Source organism: Dryobates pubescens, chromosome 18 (genome assembly GCF_014839835.1).
Source record: "Dryobates pubescens isolate bDryPub1 chromosome 18, bDryPub1.pri, whole genome shotgun sequence".
Lineage (NCBI taxonomy): Eukaryota > Metazoa > Chordata > Aves > Piciformes > Picidae > Dryobates > Dryobates pubescens.
The window spans coordinates 17102250-17125784 of record NC_071629.1 but is presented as its reverse complement, the minus strand read 5'-3'; the positions used below and the strand labels follow the sequence as shown (position 1 = coordinate 17125784).

At 61.9% G+C, this 23535-nt stretch overlaps 2 protein-coding genes across 2 annotated transcripts; one reads left to right on the top strand and one right to left on the bottom strand.

Annotated features, from left to right (window-relative positions):
* Nucleotides 1-3286: 3286 nt before the first annotated feature.
* Nucleotides 3287-5712, bottom strand: BMP15 (bone morphogenetic protein 15). Its single transcript, XM_009904319.2, has 2 exons — nt 5392-5712; nt 3287-4868 (listed from the first exon to the last, which is right to left on the bottom strand). Exons 1-2 carry the CDS (start codon nt 5708-5710, stop codon nt 4093-4095), a joined length of 1095 nt encoding a protein of 364 aa, XP_009902621.2. The 5' UTR covers nt 5711-5712; the 3' UTR covers nt 3287-4092.
* A 2982-nt stretch (nt 5713-8694) lies between these two features.
* SHROOM4 (shroom family member 4) lies at nt 8695-20735 on the top strand. Its single transcript, XM_054169411.1, has 10 exons — nt 8695-9014; nt 12048-12199; nt 13382-13513; nt 14041-16015; nt 16185-16246; nt 16624-17223; nt 17488-17892; nt 17975-18164; nt 18721-18993; nt 19072-20735. The coding sequence occupies exons 1-10, from the start codon at nt 8889-8891 to the stop codon at nt 19339-19341; spliced, it is 4185 nt and encodes a 1394-aa protein (XP_054025386.1). The 5' UTR covers nt 8695-8888; the 3' UTR covers nt 19342-20735.
* Nucleotides 20736-23535: the final 2800 nt, after the last annotated feature.

Here is a 23535-nt window from a genome sequence, read left to right as displayed (position 1 = left end):
CACCCCTCATCCAGGGGACCTGTTTGGGCAGATGGGAGCTAAGCAGGTTCGGTGGTGGACTCAGCACCCATGAGGAAAGAGGCAGGCACCTGTGGGTGCCGTGTGCCATTCTGGGTGCACGCGGCTCTGGTACCTGTGAGGCCTGTCTTTTGCAGAGGCAAAGCAGGGGCAGGAAGTAGCCAGACACAAGCAGGGGACAGTGGGTTTATTGCCTGGGGGGAGCATTGAAAGGGGCTGAGCCCTGGCATTGCCCTGGGGGGTTTGGGGGTTCAGCCCTTCCCCAGCCCAGCTGTGTCTGCAGTTCTGCCTCAGTGGTGGACATGTGGCGCTCCCCCAGTCTCCCATGGTCTCTGTGCACAATTGGCTTTCCTGGGGTGGCCCATGGCTGTCAGCATTTGTACTGTGGTGGGGCACATCGCCCAGCCCTGTGGGGCAGAGCAGCTGTAAGCGCTGTGCCAGGGGCATCCTGGACAGGGGATGCCCCTGGACTAGGGAAACCCCAGGGTGGGGTGCAAAGCTTGGCTCTGCTGGGTCTCAGCCACAGGATGGGATCACTGGGACCAGGGAACACCAGAACTGGTGTGCACAGGAGGTATCTGGGCTCAGGGAAGCAGGGAGGGACATAGGGGTGAAGGATCCCAGGGTGGAGAACTCCCAAAACTAAGGAGGCTGATAAAGTTGAGGTACTTGTGGGGGCCCCATGGCTGGAAACACTGGGATACATGGAGGGTCCCAGGGCTGCAGATACTGTGGAGATGGCAATGCAGGGGCCCAGGGACACAGGTTAGGCTGGGCAGGGGGTGATGCAGGGGATGGGCAGGGGTCCCCACTTACCTGCAGACCCTGGTGACACACTCAAATCCATGGCGGCAGTGAGCACCCAGAGGTCTGCTCCCCACCATCCTCCAGAAGGGCGTCATGCGGGGCAGCAGGGGGGCTGCATGTCTGCCTGTCCCCTGGGGCTCCTGCAGCACCCAGAGGGGCAGACGGGGTAGGGAAGAGGGTGCTGAGTCCCCTGGCACCTGGTGCCCCCATCCTGTGTCCAGACCCACCTGGAGGGAGACAGAGAGAAACAAGAGGAAGGAGAGGAGCAGTGCCAGGCTGGTGGCAGTGCACGGCAGGGACAGAAGCCCCCAGCTGGCCCTGCAACCTCGGCCTGCACCCAGTACAACAGAGACTGAGGCTGCCAGGGTGCTGCCGACTCCAGCCACCCAGTGCCTCTGCTGGGCTTCTCCTGGGTCACGCCCCTGCACAAATATTTGAGCAGCCCCACGCAGCCAGACAGCCCCTTAGCTCCCTCCACACCAGCTGCCAGCACCTCTGTGGGGTATCCATGGGGCATCTGTGGGGTACCTAGTGCCTGGGTATCACCATCTGCCTCCAGCTACAGCCCCCATAAGAATGCCCAGGGGACAGCTGTGCTTCACAGCTGAATGAGCTCCATATCTGCTGTCTCAGTGCTGCTAGGACATGTGGGGCAGTTAACCCCCTCCCTGCTCCATGTCACCTCAGAGGATGGAGCATGCAAGGTAGTGGCAGTGCCCACGAGGGATGAGCAGCCAGAAGGGGAAAGAATTGGGATCTGGCAGAGCCAGAGCAAAGCCTCAGGGTGGATTTTGAGTGGATAGGAACAGGGACTGGGAGCAGAGCAAAAGGGGGCAGGGATGCACTGGTTGGCCTCCCTGAGGGAGAGAGAGGAGGAGAGCAGGGGGCCACTGCAGCCCCTGGTGGAGGCAACAGTCCCACAGGCAAGACCTCTGCCCCAGAGTGTAGGTTGAGGGCATGTCCCCAAAGCCAGGGCTCCTGGTGCTCCCCATAGGGCTGGCAACAATGGGGTGCCAGGCTGTGCCTGAGGGATGAGCACAGCTCTAGGACCTTCACAAAGAGCCACCCTCCAAGATGTATTAGGGCATCAGGCTGGGGACCCTGCACTCTTCACCTAGCTCTGCTCTGGCAGCCCCAGAGCTGATGCAGGCACAGCGCCAGGGTCAGACAAGGACAACAGTTCTTTCCCTGAACTGCTGTTCTTCCGTCTTTGGCAGGGCCTGCCCCACCACCAGCACAGAGATCACACTGCTGGGGCAGGCTCCTGGCACACAAGGATACCCCAGGAAGGTGTCCAGCCCGATAGGTACAAGAGCCCACCAACACAGTGTGTATGAGGGCATGGGGGTGGTACAGACACACCCCAGTGCCCATCAATCTCTTGACAACCAGCAGCTTCAAAGGGTCCTTGCCAGGGGCAGCACCAAGCACTAGCTTGCAGTGGTGCCCAGGCCTGGAAGCATGCCCAGTTCTCATGCCTTTCATCATCACTTGCCTGAAGAGTCAACACCACATGCTTAATGATTGACAAGGGAAAAAAGAGTAGATGTTCTCCTTGTCACAGCCTCCTGGCTTGAGGAAGCCCAATGTGGCAAACTGGGGACAAGGAGCAGGGGAGGAACTTGGGGTTCTATAGCTCCTCACTCTGTCAGGATGGAGACAGCTTTGGGGCTGGCAAGAAGGGGAAGGATGGGGACTGGTAGCACCCTGCCCCACAGCAAACATCTACAGGAGGGAATGAGTGTTAAAACATCCCCACACCACCAATAACAGATGAGGCTGGAGGCCAAGCAAGAGATCGGATCCTGGCAAGACTCATACACTGGGGATGCAGAAGCAGTACCCAGTTGGCAGGTGGCAGTGCTGCCAAGCACTGTGGACAAGAATTACTGCCACTACCCATGCCTCACTGTTCAGTGAAGGGGAGCTTTGCCCCAGCTTTGTAAATACAGGGCATGGTGCCCAGCAAAGGTAGGCTTGCCTGTAGACACCTTCCTAAAATAACCATGGCAGCCATATGAATTGGCCATGGTGACAGACAGCCCAAGGAGACTCATCTTATTGGCTCACTATAGTCCTCTAGGAGCTGCCCTATATAAAAAGATGTAGGGCACCTCTCATCCCCAGCGTCACCAAGGCAGCTGCGTGCAACCACATCTGGTCCTTCCTGTCTCAGGCCAGGTCTGTGCTCCAGGGGAACCTCTTCAATGATCTCCCAAGGCTCCTTCCCATCCCTAACATCCTGTGATTCTCCCAGCTTCTGCTTGAATGAGCTGGGACTTACACCCACACATGCAGCAGGGAGCAGCACCCACCCCCTCCAGTGCAAGCACAAAGGTAGCTGCATGGTGACACAATCTATGCCACCCTGTCCCAGGGCATGAGTTGCACCCTAAGGACAGAGCAAAAACAGGTCAAGATGGTCTTTAGCAAAATCCACTCATTTATTTACTTAGTCAGCAATAAATAGAGAAAAGACAAGCAGCAGGGGTGCTGGAGTAGGACTGACCCCTCTAGCAATGGGGCAGGCCAGGACTCCAGCAGAGTCTGTGTCCCATGGGACAATAAGGGTGCAAAAAGGAAGAGTGGCACTGTGACTGGGGTCCAACCCCTGGAATAGGGTGAGACCCAAGCCCTGATAGAGAGCAAGCCAAGGAAGTGAAGGACAGGGGTGGCAGAGGAAGCAGTAGGCAGAGCACCGCACAGGCAGCTGCCTTGCCACCACCACTGGGAGCAGGGCTGGCAGCTTGAGTCCCTCCAGTTTTCACAGCTCCCCCCAGAGCAGAACTGCAGGAGAGGAGGGGCTTTCACCCCACAGCTCAATTCCCAGCCTGGTGAGATGTCACCACAGCTGGGACTAGACAGAACAGGGTGCATATGAGCTGGGAAGGAATCTCACAAGCAGGATTGCTCATCCTCCCTACCCTGGCTCCACCAGGAGACTCCTAACCACCTCTGAAGGACTTTGTGCCCCAGTCCAGGGATCCAGCTTTTCTCTGGGACCATCAGGCCAAGCCTCCCCTGAAAATAGGCAGCGGCTTTGGGGCTGCAGGAAGGACAGATGCCATGGGGCAGCTGCCCCAGCATAGGCTCCTGCCTTTAAAAACCTACAACTTACATAAAACTGCCATTGTAAAACCTTCCCACAGAACAGTGCTGCACAGGGAGAGGGGATGAACCCACCCCAGGCAGAGCAAGACAAACCCTAAAGTCTGCGTCCGGCAGGAACAGGCACAGCCTGGGGGCAACATGCTGGGGCAGCAGGCGTTACCGGCAGGTACAGGACTCTGCGATCATGTTCTCATACTCCTTGTAGAGGATGCCGCCGTCGCGCTCGATCATGAGGACACTGATGGGGCTATAACGGTAGGGAACGCAGGACGGCCGAGGCACGTTGGCATCCACCAGCTGGTGGACGAAGCTCTGCACTACAGCGTGATTGGGTGCGTGGTAGTCATAGCGGAGCAGACGGGGACAAGCACCCTTGCAGTAGCGCGGGTTGTAGCGGTGGGGAGCAATGATCCAGTGGTCCCAGCCCAGCTGGGCGAAGCTGACGGGGAAGGGGCGGAGGGAGCAGTCACTCTTCTCCCCTCCCTTCTCCCGTAGGTAGCCAGGCAGATCGTGAGCCAGTGTCCCCGTGTCACGCCGGTGTCTCTGGGGCTCTGCTGCTGGAGGTGCCAACCCAGCCCGGGTGTCGTTGAGGTAGAGGAGGAGGAATGGGTGGCTGGGAGCCGCTGGGGTATCATGACGCCCCGCCCGTCCGGCTCGCACACAGACGTGCCGTAGCTCCAGGCTCTCTGTGCTGCCGTTTCCTGGCACCAGATAAGGGGTGACTTCTGCTTCTGCCCAGCTGTGGAGCGAGTGGACAGCTGGACTGAGCAGCAACCCAGATGCCTCACCGGTGGCCGCCAGCTCCAGGGCACAAAGGAGGCGACCGCTGGCCAGCGGCAGGCTGGGCAGGTAGACCACCGTGGCTCGGAGGAGGTGCTCTGCCTTGGACTGGCCTTCCAGGCGGTAGGTGAGGGGCTGCACATACCAGCGACCTGCGGGGAAGCAGTGGTCAGCGCTCCCCTAGTACTGTGCAGAAGGCACCAAACTAATACAGCCTTCCCCCGGGGTGCCACAGCTACACACCACAGTGGATCCCATGAAATCACCACCCTCAAAGCCCATGACAGCCAGTTGCCCCAGCACGAGGCAGAAGCCTCCAACAGCAGCCACATGCTGCACCTCACTGGAAGGATGAGGGGCAAAGAATGGCTGAGACAATTCTCATCCTCTGCACCAACACCATTAACCTGGCACTGCATCAGGCAGGATGGGAAGAGGAGAGGAGCACATAGGGCCAGCAATGCACTTGCTCATCTCACCCCTGGGGCAGGCAGCCTGGCTATCCTGCAAAGGGGAACTCCATAGCCAGGGGCAGTCCCAGAGGGCACATGACACGCTAGCCCTGGCTGGGACATTCTAAAGAGGGCAGGAGACAGGCAGAGACCAGGGCTCAAAGCCCTCGCCACTGACTCCACTAAGGCCCTCTACTGCCCTTGGTGCCCACCTGCTCCTTACCTGCCCAGGGTCGACCACCATGGGAACTGGCCTGGACCAGGCGGATGGTGTTGGTGCCCAGGCTTCGGCCATGGCGCGGTCGCCCTTCGCGGTCAGCGGCACGTCGGTACAGGTCCAGCATGTAGCGCAGGGGCTGTCTGCTCGCTGGCCCCAGTTGTGAGCCCCGGCTGCCTGGTGCCTGCCCTTGCAGGGCCTGCAGGAGGGGCAGGCGGGGAACGGCAGGCAGGGAGCCACGGAGCAGCAGGGACTGATTTGTAGCCCCAGAGAAGGGCACAGCAAGGAGGAGGAGGAGGCTGGTGAAGGGATGGAGCAAAGCCATGGTAGGTGTGTGTGTGGGGGGACAGTGAGCCCAGTAAAGTGGGGCTGGCCAGCAGCAGGATTAGGGGAAGGCTGCAGTCATGCTTCTCCCCCCTGGAGAAGCAGAATTGGTCACAGGCACCAGCAGAAGGGGACCTCGGGGTGCTGCAAGCTGCTATCAAGCCAGGAAAACCATGCCAGCTGCTTCAGTTTCACAGAGGACCAAAAAGGTGGGCGTGTGTCAGGGGGGGCTCTGTATGCCAAAACGGGTGCAAATTCCAGACTAAAACGCAGGCCAGGGGCAAAGCCAGCCTGATAGGAGCCTGGCTACAGGGGCTATAAAAGTACCAGGTCAACAGAGTTGGGTGAAAGTGGAGGCTGGGGTGAGGTAGGGGGTGTGTGGGGAGGACCAGCTCACTCAGCCCACCTGCTCCTGGTCAGCCTCCTCCTGCAGAGTGAGAGGTCCTGGCCCCTGGGGCCCATTTTAAAGGCATGGCCCCAATCAGGGTTTAAAGGGCCAGGAGCTCCTGGGTCCCAGAAGAAGAGATGGGTTTTGGAGTGTGGTGGTGTGCTGTGGTGAGCCCCTCCAGCTTGCCCCTGCCCTGTGCCAGTCTCTGGCAGCAAGCTTGGCTCCTTCATGCCCATTGATGCAAGATGATATATGCTGCCCAGAGTAAGAACAGAGCCTGGAGGGCTGCTTCCAGACTAGCCTCAAGGCACAGCCAAACTGCCCAGTGCCTCACTTGCCCCAGCGAAGAGATGGGCATCAGGCTCGGGGACCATGGCACTGAGGTATAGTAATGGGCAAAGCAACCCAGAGCCCAGTGATACTCAGCCTGGGCAGGTCAGCTGCTGGTACCAACCCTGCAGGCATCACCATGCATTGCCATACATTTGCACCCCAGGTTTGGCTAAGCTCCAAGGTCTTTCTGCCTGCACCTGCATAAGGCCAGGGGGTTATGATGGTGATTCCCACCCTCTTGCTGGCATAGGTCATTTGAGGCATTGCCTTTACATGGGACATTTCTTCCCAGCCCTGATGCCTCTCTGTGGCCCTTGCCTGAGGCAAGTTCCATGGGTGCACCACGGAGTGAGGTGTGGGCAGCAGTGGCCCATGTTCCCAGCAGAGCACCTGGCATGGTGCCCAGGCCCATAGGACACTGTTACTCTTATGTCAGGATGGAAGGTGCTGAAGGGCTGGGCACTCTGGTTGAGAAACACTGAGGTGTGTTGGTGCCTGCCTTACCCTGGGTACTTCCAAGTGCCAGCCAGGCAGAGCAGTAAAGGCTAGGAGGGCCATGTGGGGGGTGCTGAGGCAGGGTGGGGATGTGGTGCTTAATGGGGTGTGAGGCCATGTGACGAGCCAGGGTGCAGAGCCCTCACGCCTGGCTGGGCAGCCCTGGTTACTCATTTGGGAAAGGGCACAGGGGCAGCTGAGCCCATTGGAGGCTGGGAAAAGTCCAGGCATGGCAGGAGCTGGCCATGAGGGGTTGGCATGGAAGGGGGGGAGAGCAGAAGAATCAGGTCAGGTGGCCATACATTGCTGCTGGGTGGGCTCCAGTGCAGGGCATGTGTCCTGGGCTGCTTCCAACTTGGCATGACTGGGCAAAGGTTTAAGGCAGGTGTTGGTGGATGAGAGCTGCCAAACATACCTCGAGGGGTCCTTCCCTCCAGCAATCCCTGGGGTAGCTCACCAGCCTGGCACACCGAGCCCACCCCCCAGGCCGTGGCTCAGCATCCGCCCAGGCTGCAGGCAGCTGGGCCATGGGCAGTGCTGGCAGGGCAGAGCTTTCCGGGCCGGCTGGGCTGTCTGGAAGGAGATGAGTAAGAGTCGGGGCCCCAGGCGGGAAGGGGAGGAGCAGGATTCCCGGGCTTCCCGGGGAACCAGCGTGGATCTGCTCCCACCACTCTCAGCTGCCACCTGCCACCTCCTTGCCCTGCCTCAGTTTCCTCAAGGGGGCTCGACAACCCCTCCCAGGCTCGGGGGGGGATAGCAGAGGTGAAGCACTGCCACACGCACCTCAGGGTGCGTGGCAGAACTGGGCGGGGGCCAGAGTGGGTAGGCCAGACAGGAGGCGACAGTGCATGCTCGCCTGTGGCCAGCAGGGCCCAGGGTGTCAGGGCGGGGCGCCACAGGGAGCCTTCTAACTCATCACCCCACCGCCACCCCTCACACCCGTGTGAGCACTGCCAAGCTGCCGGCTGCACTGTGTCACCAGCCTGGGCTGAGATGTGCCAGACTGAGCTGTGCTGTACCAGACTGAGCTGTGCTGAGCTGGCCCTAATGGTGCTGGTCCCCGGCAGCACCAGACTGTGCTGGGCAAAACTGGGTTGTGTTGTAATGAATTGCGCCAGGCCAAGCTAAACCAGGCCAGGCCATGCTGTGATGAGCTGAACCCTGCCTGCCCTGCTTGTCCACATCAACTCAAGCTGAACTGCACTGAGAAAAAACAGTGCAGGCCAGTTGGGGCCAAACCAGGTCAGGACCCTGGCCATGCCATGTTGAGTTGAGCCAGGCCATAACATGCCAACCCAGCTACACTGAAACGTGCCAGGCTGAGCTATGCTGGGCCAGCCAACCCATGCCGGCTCCCTTGCCATCCTAAGCTGAGCTGAGCCAAATTGTGCCGTGTTGAGCTGTGCTGTGCCATGCTGAATTGTGCCAGCCCTCCGTGTCATGCCATGCTGGGCTCAGCTAGACATAGTCAATCCACGATGGCTGGGCCATGCCGGGCTGAGCCAAGCAGCTCAGTGCAGGTCCCTGGGCCAAGCTGTGCTGTGCCAGGTCAGGCTGAGCTGAGTAGCATGCTGTTGGGCTGTGCTATAGTGTGCTAAGCAATGCCACGAGCTGAGCTGTGCCAAACTGTGCCATGAGCTGAGCTGTGCCATGCTGTGCCTAGCTGTCCTGGCCTGAGCCAAGCTGTGCCACACTGTGCTGAGCTCTGCCATTCTGCACCTATTTGAGCCAAGCCAAGCCAAGCCGTGACAAACCGAGCTGTGCCATGCCGTGCCTAAGATGAGCTGTAGGGTCCGGATCCGACCGCCGCCATCCCCCTGCGCCTCATTGGCGGCGGCGGAGCAGCCCCGGTGCGGACCGGCCCCGCCCCGCTGCTCGGCCCCGCGCCGCTCAGCCCGGGCGGGCGGGTGTCACTTCCTCCGCGGTGCGGGGCCGGGCCGGGCGGGATGGGACAGTAGTGGCCATGGAGCGCGGCGGGGGCCGGCCCGGCGCCCCCCAGTACGTGCATGTGCAGCTGCAGGGGGGCGCGCCCTGGGGCTTCACGCTGCGCGGCGGGCTGGAACACGGAGAGCCCCTCATCGTCTCCAAGGTAGGCGCCTCCTGGCGCGGTCTCGCGTGGGCCCCGCGGCGTCTTCCCGCAAGGGGCCTCTGCCCCGTGGCGGAGCGCGGGCTGGGGGACGAGGACACTCGGGGCGCGGCGGCGCGGGGAGTGGGGTCGCCTGTCCCGGCGCGGCGCGACGGGGCGGAGCCGTGGCCGTCACCGCACCCACGGCCCCCCGCGACCCACCACCCCGAGCCGCGGCGATGAGTGGGAGCGGGGGCCGTGGGGGCCGAAGGGGCGGAGGTACAGCCCAGGCTCGGCGGCAGGAAGAAATTCCTCTGGCACATCCGTTGGGCTGGCGGCGGGGGAGGGTGCCGTGTCTCCCCCTGCGTTCCTCCCGTCTAGTCCCGCGGGGCACAGCCCGAGGCGGCTAGACGTCCCCTCCTCCCCTTCGTGTACCCACTCCTGGGTACCACCGGGGCCTGCCTCTGCAGGGACGTTGGGGGCCACGGTCGGGGGACCGGAGTCCGCCCCGTCCCACGGGGATGGTGTTGGGGTGCGGTGGCGGGTGGGGCGGCTGCAGGGCCCGGAATCCGTGTCCCTCCGGCAGCCGGGAGCGGAGAGGGTGCGGCCCCACTGCCGCGACGTCCCGCCACGCAGTGGGTCATCGATTCCCGTGGCCCGACCGAGGCATCGCCCTCCCGGGAAACCCGCTAGGAGCCGTGCAGCAGCCGGGGATGCCCCGGCACTCCGTGTTCTCGCCGAGCCCGGCCGAGCCCCTGTCACCGGGTGGCTTGGCTGCCTGCCCGCCCAGTGCCACCGTCCCGCCAGGGCTGGGGAGCTGGCGGGCCGGGCTGTGTTGCGGCCCCGGGCTGCGTCCCTGCCCCAAGCCGGGCTGGCTGCCCCCCGGGGCCTCCACGCCCTGCGCCGGGGCGCGGGCAGCGTGGTCTGGCTGGGGGAGCTGGAAAAGTGGCTCTGAACCCTGCCCTGCACCCCGGGAGTGCCACCGCCGGCGGGAGGGAGCCGGAGCCCCGCCGTGGGCCGGGGGGACTGCTCCTCGCCCCCCGCCTCGCTGCTGGGACTCGGAGCGGTGGGTCCCGGTGCGTCCACCGACTTGCTGGAGGGAGCAAGGGATGTTCCCTACCGCTGTTGAGAATGGGGAGGGGGTCTCCTTGTAGGCCGGGGGTGCCGGGCCCCGCGCTCCCCGGCCGGGCGGCCGCCGCGTGTGCTCGGCAGACAAAGGGGGCTTGTTCAACGCACTGTGCATTCAGGGGAGGGTCCCCCGGGGCGTCCGCTCCGCCGCCGCGGCCAGCGAGGTGTGTGCATGCCCGTCCGTGCGGGGAGGGGGCAGCCCTGCTTGCGGCGCGGAGGGGCCCTGGCCGGAAAGAGGAGGGGGGTCCTTTTGCTCGAAGAGACAGTTTGGCCTCTGAGCCCCCTCCGGGTGGGATCTCTTCCTGTGGCAGAGTCCCATGTTTGGGGGCTGTTGTGGGCACCAAGTCCTCCATGGAACTGCTGAGCACACCCTGACACAGGACCCCTGTGCTTGTGCAGGGCAAGAAGAGAGGTTTGCAGGAGGTGGGGCAGAATGGGCGCAGTTTGAATACTTTGTAAGACAAATCTCTCTGAAGGCAGGCAAATACTCGAGGCGGCTGGTGCCCACCATTAGGACCCAGAGTTAACACCACGGGTAGTGTTGGGGAAGTGCTCAGGGCTGGCCAGTCCAGGCAGGGCAGCAGGGCTGCCAGTGCTGAGTTCATTGGTGGTGAAGGCAGAACAAGGGACTGTTTGTGCCAGATTTAGCTCCTGGTGAGCAATGCCAGGGCTGAGCCATGTCCATCCTGGAGCATGTGGTGGTGCAGACATGGGTGCAGCCCTGGCTGTGTCCTGTGCTGGGGGAAAGTGGTACACCCATCACCACTGACTCAGTCCCTTGGCTGTGGCAGCAAGGACATGGTGGGGCACGTGGCGGGGCAGAGGACTAGGGTGAAGGTGCAGCCTGCCCTGCCTGCTCTGTCAAAGCTGCCCGGTGGTGAGCAGCAGCATCATGGCAGGGGTTAAACCTGGGCGCTGTAGCAAGTGCACTGTGGGACTGGGAGCCCTCAAAGGCAGCTGGGGCCCCATTCGAGGAAGGCAGCCCCGTGGCCGACTCCTGGGCAGCTGTGCCCAGCCTGGCCATGGCATTGCAATGCCCAGGCTCCTGGAAAAATGAGAGAACTATGGGACACAGCACAGCCACACCAGCAGAACCATATGGCAGTGCTGGGCTGGGAAGGAGACCTGGCTGTTCATGTCTGGCTTCCCAGGTGCCATGTTGCCTATGGGCAGCAGAATGCCCCTTGAGCCCTGCCCAGCAGCAGCGCTAGGAAGGGGTGTGCAGGGGCACATTAATGGTGGCCAGCCTGCTGAGGAGCCAGGGATGTCCTCCTGCATTGTGAGGAGCTGGGCATGGCAATCCACAGTCATTTGGAGCAGCAGGATGGACAGAAATCAGTGCCAGCACTGGGTGCTCTGCCTGCCCTGTCTGGGCACTACTCATCCCAAGGCTGCCCGCGCTACACCTACCTGCTGGGGCAGAGGGGGTAGACTGGGGCTTCTCCATGGTGTCCTCCAAGCCATGCTGGTGCCAGGTACCAGGCTCATTTTGGCCGTGGGTGGCAGGATGGCATAGGCATGTGCCAGGGCCAGGCACAGCTTGCCACTTCCACTGCTGTTCCTCTGGTGCAGATGATGTGATGGCATCCTTTGGGCATCAAAATAACCGTGGGTGTCTGGGCAGGGCCGATGTGAGGCTGGGAGCAGTGGCAGGGGGCTGGCATCCACACCAGACAAAGGACCCTTGTGTTGCCCGCGCCCGCAGGGGAATCTGCTGGGATGGGACATTTTTCTTCTCCCCCCTCCCCAATGCCCTTTCTTTGCTCAGAAATTCATGTGACCAAGGCAGAGTGGGGAGCCCAGTGCCAGAGATCCCTGTGCAGTGCCTGGGGCACAGGCATCCCCTTTCCAAAGCCTCTTTCTTCCTGGCACACTCCCTGGAGTGTTCTGGGGAGCAATTTACTCCTGACACCCCTCTCTGTTGCCCAGGTGGAGGACGGGGGCAAGGCTGCGCTGTCCCGGCGGCTGCAGCCCGGCGATGAGCTGGTGAACATCAGTGGGACACCACTCTATGGGTCCCGCCAGGAGGCCCTGATCCTCATCAAGGGCTCCTACCGCACCCTGAAGATGATCGTCCGCAGGTTGGCATCACTGCAGGTGGGGGGAAGCAGGAGGGGTAGTGGCAGCAAGACTGGGGTGCATCACCTGCCCAGGTCGTGGTGGGAGCCTGGTGCTGCCGCTGTTTCCAGCTTGGAGGTGCCCCATGCTGGGACTGGGAAGGGGGAAGCCCCACCATGGCTGCTAGTAGCCCGTGGTGGGTGGGGATTCCCCAGCGCAGTGTGCTGCCTGCAGAGCCGGGGCAGTGCAGTGGGCTCACCACCCCCTTGCTGGGCGGTATTCTCTAGTGTGGCCGCTCCTCTCCCTTCCTGCCTGCTGCCTGCCTGCTTGCTGCCTGCCTGGGGAAGGAAGGAGAGGCAGGGCCAGGCTCTGTAGTCGTGTCCCCCTTCCTGACCTGCATCCACTCCCTGGCTGCAACCCGACTGGACTCCAGCTCCAGCAGCACCTAGGGGCTGGGGCAGTGCAGGACATTGTGTACAGGGCAAGGGGTGCCACGGGGCAGTGCTGGGGCGCAGCATCATCCATGGTGAGTTTGGGGCTCTGGGTGGGGAGGGGTGCCTGTGCTGACCACACAGCTTGTCTCTGCCAACCTGACAGATGCTGGGGCAGCACTGGGTACTTGGGGGTTACAAGAGGTGATATTTGCCACCCCTTGCAGTGTTTGTGCTGTGGCACTGAACATCACTGCCTGCATGCGCTTGGGGGGGGGGGGGGGGGGGCAACTGGAGACTCCCACAGCTGCACTGAACAGGGGCTAGGATAGGGTCTGATACCATACTTCTTTGGTGCTTGCTGCGGATGCTAAAGGACCAAAGAACAAGAAAGAAATAATTAGGCTTAGAGTGGGGACACAGATGTGCTCCCAGGGTCCCTTGGCGTGCCTGCAGAGCCTGTGCAGTCCTGGCAGGGTCCCTCACCCTGCTGGGACATTGCCCATCATTTGCTCTAAGACCACATCTCTCATGCCCTATTGATGCTTGCCGTTATGACATTACAGGCAGGGGAGCCTCAGCAGCGAGGGGGAACTGTGGGATCCCCCTGCCCAGTGCTGGGGGTGGTAGGACTGGCCTCTCCTTGCTGCCATGCCCCTTGAGCAGGCACTGGCCTAAGGGGGACAGGAAGCCCCGAAGGAAGTGACTTCAGCCCCGGTTCCTTGGCCTGGCTTCCTCCCCATTCTTGTCCTCTCCCGCTGTTGCTCTTGGCAGGAGGAGTGTGCCCGTCCTCCGGCCCCATTCCTGGCACATGGCCAAGCTTGCCGAAAGCCGCCCCGACGCCCCCACCATGCACTGCCCCGCTGATGCCTTCAGCCTTTCCTGGCCCTCGGGCTGTGATGTCAGGTGAGACCCCCCAACCTACCCCCGGGACTGTGCAAGGGGAGGGGCAGGCTGGGCACCTTCCTGGATTGGGGCAAGGGATTGTGGAGTGGGTGGTCTCTTGCTTGTCCCACACTGCTGTCAGGCATCCCCCCACGTCCTGCTGTTGCGCTGCCCTTTCCCCTGCCTGTTTACTCCCAGCTCCCGGCAGGAAGGGGCGGTGGCTCCACTGCAGCCGGCCAGGAGCTGCTGAGTCCCAGTGCCCCCCCCTGCTGTCGGAGCAGGCAGGGCCCGGGTGGCTGGAGCCACACACACACCCTGTGTCCTTGTGCCCACTCTCCCTGCCAGCACTGGGGCAGCCGTGGTGCTGCCCCCAAACCTGGGGGGGAAGGGCAGTTGGAGCTCTGCTGCCCTATGTCCCTCTATCCTGGGGGAACCATATTTGGTGTGGAGGTGTTGGCTCTGGGATCTTGTGCCCATGAGGGGGGCTGGCAGGGAGCTCAGGGTGGGGCAGCAGGCACCCCTGACACTGGTGTGGGGCCACGTGGCAGCGAGCTGTCCCTGCAGTGGAACCTGCTGTCCCGGCACTGCAGCACCGACCGGAGCAGCTCCATCGGGAGCATGGAGAGCCTGGACCAGCCCAGCCAGGCCTACTATGAAGGAGACCCCTCACCCATTGACCAGGGCATGTACCACAGCAAGCGGGACTCAGCCTACAGCTCCTTCTCTGCCAGCTCCATTGCTTCTGACTGCGCCCTTCCCCTCCGCTCTGAGGAGGCCACTTCCGTGGATTCCAGCCTCCAAGGCCCCTGCAAGCCCCCTGATGGGCGCTACCTGACCACAGGACCTGAGCTACCTGCCAGCCGGCACCCTGAGGCCTGGCGGGCACCTGTTCCCCCCCAGCCCCCTATCAGGAGGGATAGCCTGCGGGCAGCCCCCGCTGGTGGAGGGGACAGGCGTCGGGCATCAGTGTCAGTGGACATGCTGCATGCTAAGGGCCGGTGGATCTCTGATACCTTCCTCTGCCAGCGGGACAGGGAGGGAGAGGTGACAGGTGGGAGGACACTGGCACAGTACCCCATGAAGGACCATCTCTCTGCTGACCAGTATTACATGATGAGTTCCCACTCAGAGAGGTGCTTGGCTGAGCCTCTCCTGGTGGAGAGCACAGAGCCTGGCAACCAGCTGCACTCGGATAGTAGTGTGCAGAGAGTACCAGATGCTGCAGCAGTAGGGGACAACCCATTGCTGGCCTCCCTCAAGGGCCATACACCACACCGGCACAGTGCCCCTGAGCAGCTGTTGGCCTCTCAGCTCCGCTCCCTCCACGTGGGCACCAGCAGTGGGAGAGCCTCACCAACCCCTGATGGGCACCACTGGACCCTTTCCCCACTGCACCCTGAGGGCAGCCGGCCAGGGGCTGCAGCGGCCCCCCAAGATGCCCCGCTTTGCCCAGAGCCATGCTGCCACTGCTGCCCTGAGCCACAGCGAGCCTGTGGGCCGGACAGCCGTGTGGCCAGCCCAGCACAGGGCACTGAGGGTCCAGCGGAGGAGGAGAGCCGGGCAGGAGGCCGCCGGGCTGGTGGTCCGCCCCACCGCTCTGCTCAGATGCGCCGCCGCAGTGACCGCTTTGCCACCAGCCTGCGCAATGAGATCCAGCGGCGCAAGGCTCAGCTGCAGAAGAGCCGGGGCCCCGGCGCCCCACCACCGGGTGAGGAGCCAGTGGAGGAAGCCGAGGAGCCCCCTGAAAGCAGCGTGCCGGTGGAGGGATCCCCTGCCCCGACTGAGCGTCTCAGCCCCGTGGCGAGCGAGGCTGGCAGGAACGTCGGCTGCTCTGGAGATCGGGGCATCCCCACTCCTGACCCGCTGCCGGCCCCCAAACGGTCTCCCTCCCCCGAGCAGGCGGTGCCTACAGGTCGGGGCCGCTGGCGCTGGTCCCCGGAGCGCAAGCTGCAGCCGCAGCGCTCGCCCAGCCCCAGCGAGCTGGGGGGCTACGGACAGGGAGCTGCGCCCCGCAGCTCCCCGCCGCGGGGCAACGATGAGGCCGTGCTCCTGCCCTTCGCCGACCGCCGCCGGTTCTTCGAGGAAAGCAGCCGGCCAGCACCGCCCCGGCACGGCAAGCCCCCGGCGAGTGATGCCGCTGCTTTCCAGGCCCCCGGCCCCGAGCGCCGGGACTCCCGCCGCCTCTCCGTGGACCAGCCCTACGGCCCCAACTCACCCAGCCGCCCTGGCTCTGCCGGCCCCTATGCTGAGTGCTGCCGGGAGCAGCCCCCCTGCTACAAGCCGCTAGGAAGGCCAGGGGAGCTGGAGTACCTGCGAGGCTTCTCCTATCCCTATGGGGTTCCCCTGCGCCCTGAATCCTGCCACTACTGTGGGGGGGACACGTGCCCCCCACCGCTGCCCCGCGGCCACACCTGCCGGTGCTACCCCCAGCCCTGGGCACGCTGCCCTGAATGCTGCTGTCCGGCCCCTCGCCCAGGGCGGGAGGAGAGTGATGCCTGGCCTTCCCGGAGAACTTTCGCCTCGGTGAGTGAGACCACTGGCACTACCCCACACCTCTGGAGCATAACCCTGGTCTGGGGCGTAGGGTACTGACCCCCTGCATGCCTACTGTCCCTGGACAGGGATGAGTTGGGGGGTGTGGGGAAAGGAATGCTGACCTCACTTTCACACTCCCTTTCCTTCCTTCACACAGGAATTTCCTCTGGATGAGTGGGAACCACCAGCAATAACCAGGAAAGCCAGTCAGTCAGTAAGGTGAGCCTACGCTGGGTGTCAGGATGTGCATGCCAGTTGGCAGGGTCCTCTACCATGAAGTGAGGTGTGATCATGCTGTGATTTTGGTTGGCAATGTACAAAGTGCCTTCCTTAATGCCACAGCTGCACCAGGTCCTGTAAAGTGAAGGCACATACCATCTTGGGCAAAGAGGGACTGGGAGTGCACGGATGTGTCCATAGTGGGGGATGGGAGGGGCATTTCCAGTGGGCTCTGCCCAGTGTGGGGGTACCAGGACAGCCTGGGCTCCCCCAACCAGGGGAACTGGGTGACTCCAACTGGAGAAACTGAGGCTGGGGTGGGTATGAGCTACTGGGAATGACTGTCTTGGGGGACGGGTGCCCCCTTCTCTCCTCAGTGAGCTCTCCCACTACCAGATGGGCTTCCCAAGGCTTGGCCCTTTCCACCCCTGCTTTGAGAGCGCTGAGACAGAGTGGCCACCTTGTTACCGGGCCACATCGACACATGACCTGTCATGGGATGGTGACCGTGTGGTCCGCTCCCCCGAAAGCCCCCCGGAGCCCTTGAACCGCCCACTGCGGGGCAGAGCCTTTTCCGAGAGCCACCTCAACCTGGAGCCTGCCAGCCCCAGGGGCCGCAGCCGAAGGGATCTTACACATGCCAAGCTGGACCCTCCTGGCATCCCTAAAAAGAAAGGCCCCCCGCCTCCCCGCCCACCTCCTCCCAACTGGGAGAAGTACAGGCAGCGCCGGATGTCCCAGCGCCTGCCAGATGGTTCCGGGAATGTCTCTGCCTTCACCGCCGCACCGGTGCCGTCCCGCGGCATCGCTGAGGCTGTACGTGAGCGGTCGCAGAGCCTCACCGGGGAGCAGGGAGGCTGGTCCCGGGGGCATGCTGCTCGCCCCCACGCCCCACCAGGTGCCTGGCCCCGACCTGAGCCCCCTGGATCACTCCGCAGAACACCTGAGCCTGATGCTGGCAGCGCTGAGATTTTCAGGCAAGTGCTGTCATGGCATGGGAATGGGAGTGGGGCTGTGGGCACAGTCGGGGCACAGGATGACTTTAGGGGCAATGTGTCCCTTTGAACTCTACATCAGAGCATCCTAATCCACCCCTTCGGGTGGCAGGTTGTGGGGTTTTCTTGGGGTGGGGGAGGATGTCATTGACCTCTTTACGTGGGGTGGACATGGCCATGTGTCCCCCCATCCTCCACAGGCAGGCTAGGGAGCTGACCTGGGTCCCCTTGGGTGTGTGTTTACAGGGCGATGGGGGCTGGGGAAGAGCAGACAAAGGTGAAGCACCCCTGGGAGATGGAGGAGCAGCCCCAAAGGCTCATCCGGAACCAGGAGAAGGGCTGGGCCAGTCCCCGCAGGGTGGGTGAGTGCTCCTTGCCCCTGCGTGGTGGCCCTGGGCCCACTCCCCCAGAAGCACCAAAGCCCAGCCTTGGTGCAGCCACGGGGTTGAGCTGCCAGGGTGGCCGGTCCCAGCCTCGACGTGTGGACTCAGAGGAGCTGCTGTGGGATGTGGTGGGCAGGGACCAGTCCCTAGCTGGCATCTTGGCTCCCTCGACCTCCCTTGGCCCCACCACTGAGGTGATGGGTGAGCGGCAGGCCTGGCGGGAGTGCTTCCAGCAGGACTGGCGCCTGGAGAACCTGGCACAGGACAGGTAGGGCTGATGCAGTATTGGGCGCTGTGATGAGGCCAGGCTGCACCCTTCTGTCCCCAGCACTGAGCCCCTATTCCCACAGGCAGGGTTTCGAGCCCATCTCGCCACCCCCCAGAAGCACTGCCAGCTCCACCTCCTACCCAGCATATTACAGCGCAGCAGCAGGCAAGGCCGAGACACTTGGCAAGGTGAAGGAGCTACCGGAGGTAGTGGAGAGGAGCTCAGAGGATGAGGAGGAGGAGGAGGCAGACCGTGAGCTGGTGGAAAAGAAGGTAAAGTGGGCACTGCTGGGAATGATGCCCTCAGGGTTCTCCACTGTCATCACCAGGTGCCCATGTGACCAAGAGCACTGGCAGATGATCATGGAGTCCAGGGCATCACTGCTTGCTTGTGAAAACTAGAGGCATTGCTCAGTGCTCACTGGGACCAGGGATGTTACTGGGTGCTCACAGGGTCTAGGAAATTGACAGGTGCCTGCAAGGACTAGGGGCATTGTCATGTGCTTGCCTGAGGCAGGAGTGTGACCAGATGTTCATAGGTATCAGGGGCATTGGTCAGTGCTTGCAGGGACTGGGATGTTCCTGTATGCTCACAGATACTGAGATCATCACTGTTCACTGGAATGGGATGGCTGCTGTATGCTCACTGGGTCAGAGATGCCACCAGATGCTTGCAGGGACCAGGGGCATTGCTAGTTGTTCATGGGAGCTAGGGACAGCACCAGATGCTTGTGGGGCCTAGTGCATTGTGGCACCCCTGCACCCATGTTCGAGTCCCCTGTTCTCAACAGTGAGTGGTCCCAGTCACCCTGACCCTCTCCCCCGCCAGCTGCAGCTGATTGAGAGCCTGAGTCGGAAGCTGGCGGTGCTGCAGGAGGCACAGCGGGGGCTGCAGGAGGACATCAGTGCCAACGGGGCACTGGGCGAGGATGTGGCTGCCCGTCTGCAAGCTCTCTGCACCCCAGGGGAGTTCGACAAGTACCGCCTCTTTGTTGGTGACCTGGACAAGGTGGTCAACCTCCTGCTCTCCCTCTCCGGACGCCTGGCCCGGGTGGAGACTGCCCTGAGCAGCCTGGGGCCACATGCCCCTGCTGAGGACAAGGTAGGCACAGGGTAGAGGGACATTTGTGGGCCATTGAGGTGCAAGACCTCCCATTAACGCTGCCCATCTTGCCGACAGATGGCCCTGCAGGAGAAACAGCAGCTGCTGGTGGCACAGCTGGAGGACGCCAAAGAACTGAAGGAGCATGTGGGGCGGCGGGAGGAGGCGGTGGGCGCCATGGTGGCGCGGTACCTGCCTGCCGAGCACCTGCAGGACTACAGGCACTTCGTCAAGATGAAGTCAGCCCTCATCACTGAGCAGCGGGAGCTGGAGGAGAAGATCAAGCTTGGCCAGGAGCAGCTCCGCTGCCTGCGCGAGAGCCTCGGCCAGGTCCCTAAGGGTTGCTAGCCCCCTGCCCAGCCTGCCCCGGGACCCTGGCCATGACCCCAGCTTGCTGCCAAAGCAGATGTGGCCTCTCAGGGACTCTCCCTGTGTCTGTCCGTCTGTCCTGCCTTTTATTTATTTTCCAGTTTACCAAGCAGAGGAGAAGGTGTGCCTAGTCCAGGGACTGGCACAAGGGGTCATGCCACAGAGCTGTCTTGGGTTCTACAGCTACCCAGCACCCTGTGGTGCAGTGGGACCAGATGGACAGATCCTGCCACCCCCCAGCCCTCTCCCTGATCTTTCTGTGCCTACAGGGGTCCCAGCACATTTTCCTGGACACCAGTGCCTGTCCCACAGCTGGTGCTGCACCATGTGCCTTAAACATCCCCCCAGCTGTCCCGGGGCAACTCCACACAGTGCGTGGAAGGGTTAAACCATCCTCACCCTCTGTCAAGTCTGTTTGTCCAGCTCTGTCCATCTGTCCGATGGGAGCTGGAGGAATTTCAGCCCATGGGAGCTAGAGGAATTTCAACACTCTGCATCCTCTTCCTCTCCATTGTGTCCAAAACAATGGCCCTAGCCAGCGGGTCCTTAACCCACTCCCTGCTGGCTTGAGGCTTCATGGGGGGTCAAGGTGGGTGCTGTGCACTCCTGGGACATTGTGATGAATGCCCCTGGAATGGTGCCTTGCCAAATGATGTGCTGTGATCAGTAGACTGGGAGCTGTGGGCACCCCCTGCCACTAGTGCTGTGGGCATGGGGACCACCTGGCTTCATCCAGCTCTTGCCTCTACCCCATCACAAGGAGGGATTAAGAGAGGAAAAAGCACACTAAGCATGAAATGGGGTACCTGACCCCCTCCTCTGTGCTGCAGCAGCCCCAAGTAGCACTTAGACTTCCCCTTGGGTCAGCCTCCCTGCTCTGCCTCTGTGTGTCTGACATGGAATATGCAGGTGCCTTGTTATTGATTTTGCACAGGGGTTTCATGCAACCTTTAGCAGCCTTGGGTGGTGTGGGTGAGCATTCTGGGAAGGTGGAGTGGGCCCCAAACACTTTGGACATGGCCACAGCTGGGCAGCCCAGCCCCAGGGTGCAGGCAGCACTCATGCCTGCTTCCTCAGCAGTGCAGCACTCTCCCCAGTGTGGCTGCTCACCCCGTGTGCCACCTTCAGCCTGTTGAACACTACACTCCACACCTTCCCATCCCTACCCTGCAGTGGTGGCCTGGCAGGAGCAGGGTGTTGTGTATGATCTCAGCTGCCACCAGGCCCCTGCTGCACAGGGATGCTCTAGGACCAAACACTGCACCCACTGTGAGCTGACTGGCAGCCCTCAGCCTGCCACTGTGCTGGGGCAGTTTGTCATGCCTGTACCCGTGCCTTGCCATTGTGGCTTTCACACTAAAGGAGCAGCAGTGACTGCAGAATTGTCCAAGCTGTGTTTTGTGTGGTTTGTCTGTGTGCCCTCATCCAGTGGCACCAGGGCTGGTAGGTGCCTGCCATGGGGATGGAGGGGGGGGATGCCTAAAGCCCTGACAAGCTCTTAGGACCTAATTCCCCTATGGCACTGCAGGCACCAGAGGTATATCTGTGGCAAGAGGGAAGTTTCCATATCCAGCACAACCAGGCTGGGTAGGTACAGGGGGCAGTGCTTGGACCCCTCCCCAGGGCCACAGCTCCTGGGTGATGGTTGTAGCATTGTCCCTGTTAGTCACAGCCACTGCATCGCTGCCCCGCACCGAGGAGAGGTTGGCCCCGTGGGTGGTGGCAGGGTCCAGAGGAGCAGTGTGGTGATGCTGCTGTTGAGTCCTTTCCGGGGTATCTTGGTTCACGGCAAAGGGGTGCAGATGTACACGGCCCCCATCCCCTTGCTGGCCACATGCTTTCCCCAGAGCTTCTGCGTGCAGCCGGGCACCACGGAGCGCGGTTTGCTTCTTGTCCCTGTGACATCGCAGCGCTCCCCAGCGCTCCGTACCCCCGTGAGACCGGACGACCGGTCGGGTCGGGGGAGTCGGTGCAGGGGCAGCACCGACCGCTGGGTGGCGCCAGAGTGCGTGTGAGAGTCCGGGGCGGGGGGGTGGTGGAGGGGCGGGGGGGTACGCCCGTGCACACGTGTGAGCGCGTGCACACGTGTGAGCGCGCGTGCAGGTGTGTGCGGGTATGAGCACAGGGACACGGGCGGCTGCTGCCGTGTGTGCCGCACACGGGTGCGGGCACGGCCGTGCACTGGCACTGCATGCGGACGCGTTGGAGCGTGTGCGCACACATGTTGGCATAGAAACAGCAGCGAAGGCTGGTGTGAGCCCGTGCACGCGGGGGTGAGCACGTGTGCACGGAGGGGTGTGTGACTGCCAGTGAGCACTCGCCGGGGACAACCTGTGTGCACCTGTGGGAGCGCTCAAGTGCAGGCGGCCGAGTGTGAGCACATGGATGGGGGACTGCAAGCACAGGCACCTTGGTGCACACAGGTGACTGCGTGCAAACGTTTGTGTGCACATATAGGTGAGCAGATGCACGTAGGTGAGCAGATGCACAGGGTAGTAAGTGGATGGGTTCACGTGTGGGTGAATGTGTGTGCATGTGTGAGGGCAGGACACTTGTGCAAAGCCACATGTATGGGTAACTGCAAGAAGATATGGAGGGGCATGTGTATGCACACGTCTGAGTCCCATGGCCTGTTTGAGACCCCTCCGTGCAGCTTCCATTGCTGCCAGGCAGGATGGTGAACTCAGGGCATGGGTGGGCCACTGGGTACCAGCGCCCCAAACACCTAAGTTGGATGTGGCCATGGGGTGGAAAGCCTGGGGATCCCTGTGTGGGTCCCTAGGGGAGCTGCAGGCCAGCTGGGTCATCATAGCGTGAGAGCTTCTGGGCCTCCCAGAGATGCAAGGCAGGACCCAAACATACTGAGGGAGCTCCTGGCACTGCTGTCTGACTCCCCATCACTGTAGTCTCTCCATTTTACAGACTCCTGATCTATCCCCCTGTACTCCACACCCCTGGTCCTGGGGGACCAGGAGCTGAGGGAGGATGACGATGTGGAAAGTAGTAACACTTCACTGACATCTAGCTTCACTGGGCAGCCTGCTCCAGTGTCTCACCACCCTCGTTGTAAAGAATTTCCTCTTTATGTCCAACTAAATCTATCCTCTCTCAGTTTAAAACCGTTGCCCCTTGGCCTGTAGCTATAGACCCTGGTAAAAAGTCTCTCTGTCTTCCTATATTGAAAAGCTTTCTATTTGAATAAGGTCTCCCCAGAGGCTTCTCTTCTCCAGGCTGAACAACCCCAGCTCTCTCAGTCTGGCCTCCCCCACCAGAGGGGAGCCCTCCCATCATTGCTGTGGCTTCTGGCCCTGCTCCAGCAGGTCTGTGTCTCCCCTGTGCTGAGGACTCCAGAGCTGGCCCCAGAACTGCAGGTGGGGTCTCAGCAGAGAGGAGCAGAGGGGCAGTATCCCCTCCCTCCACCTGCTGCCCATGCTGCTGAGGTGTTTGGCTTCTGCGCTGTGAGTGCCTATTGCCAACTCACGTGGTCTCTGTGTGTGTGTAGGTGTCTGTGTGTAAGATTGCCCACGCCTGTGCGTGCCCATACACATGTGACCATATGCACATACAGTTCACATACAGTTGCATGGAGGTGGTGCATGTGCTTGTTCATCCCTAGAGTGTTCACGCTTGTGCCTGTGTGGGCATGTGCACACAAACACGCATGATAAGAGCGCATGTGCTCACCCATGCCTGTTCATGTGCATGCATGTGCCTGCACGGGGGTGGGAACGTGCATGTGCATGGCAGCAGTGCATCTGCTCTCTCATGCCCAAGCTGATGCATGGGTGGGTGTGTGCACACATACACACATGACCATGATGTGTGGCTGCCCACACCACCCACATGCATGCCCTTGCCAGTGTGGGTGGCACACGTGTTAGTTCACAGTGGTGGTGCATGTGCTCATGCACACTTGTGCACAGATGTGGTGAGTGTGCGCCTTCCTTTGCCTAGGATGTGCACCTTTGTGCATATGTGCTTGTTTTCACACACACGGGCATGGCAGCCACACATGGCTGATACTCATGCGTGTGCCAACCTGTGCCCACACGAGTGGTGCACAGTGATACCCATGGTGGCAGTGCATGTGCTTGCCCGTGCCTGTGCTGCGCCTGCTCGTGCAGGTGTGGGCGTGCGCACACTTATGTGCACGGCAGCCTTGTGTGTGCTCAC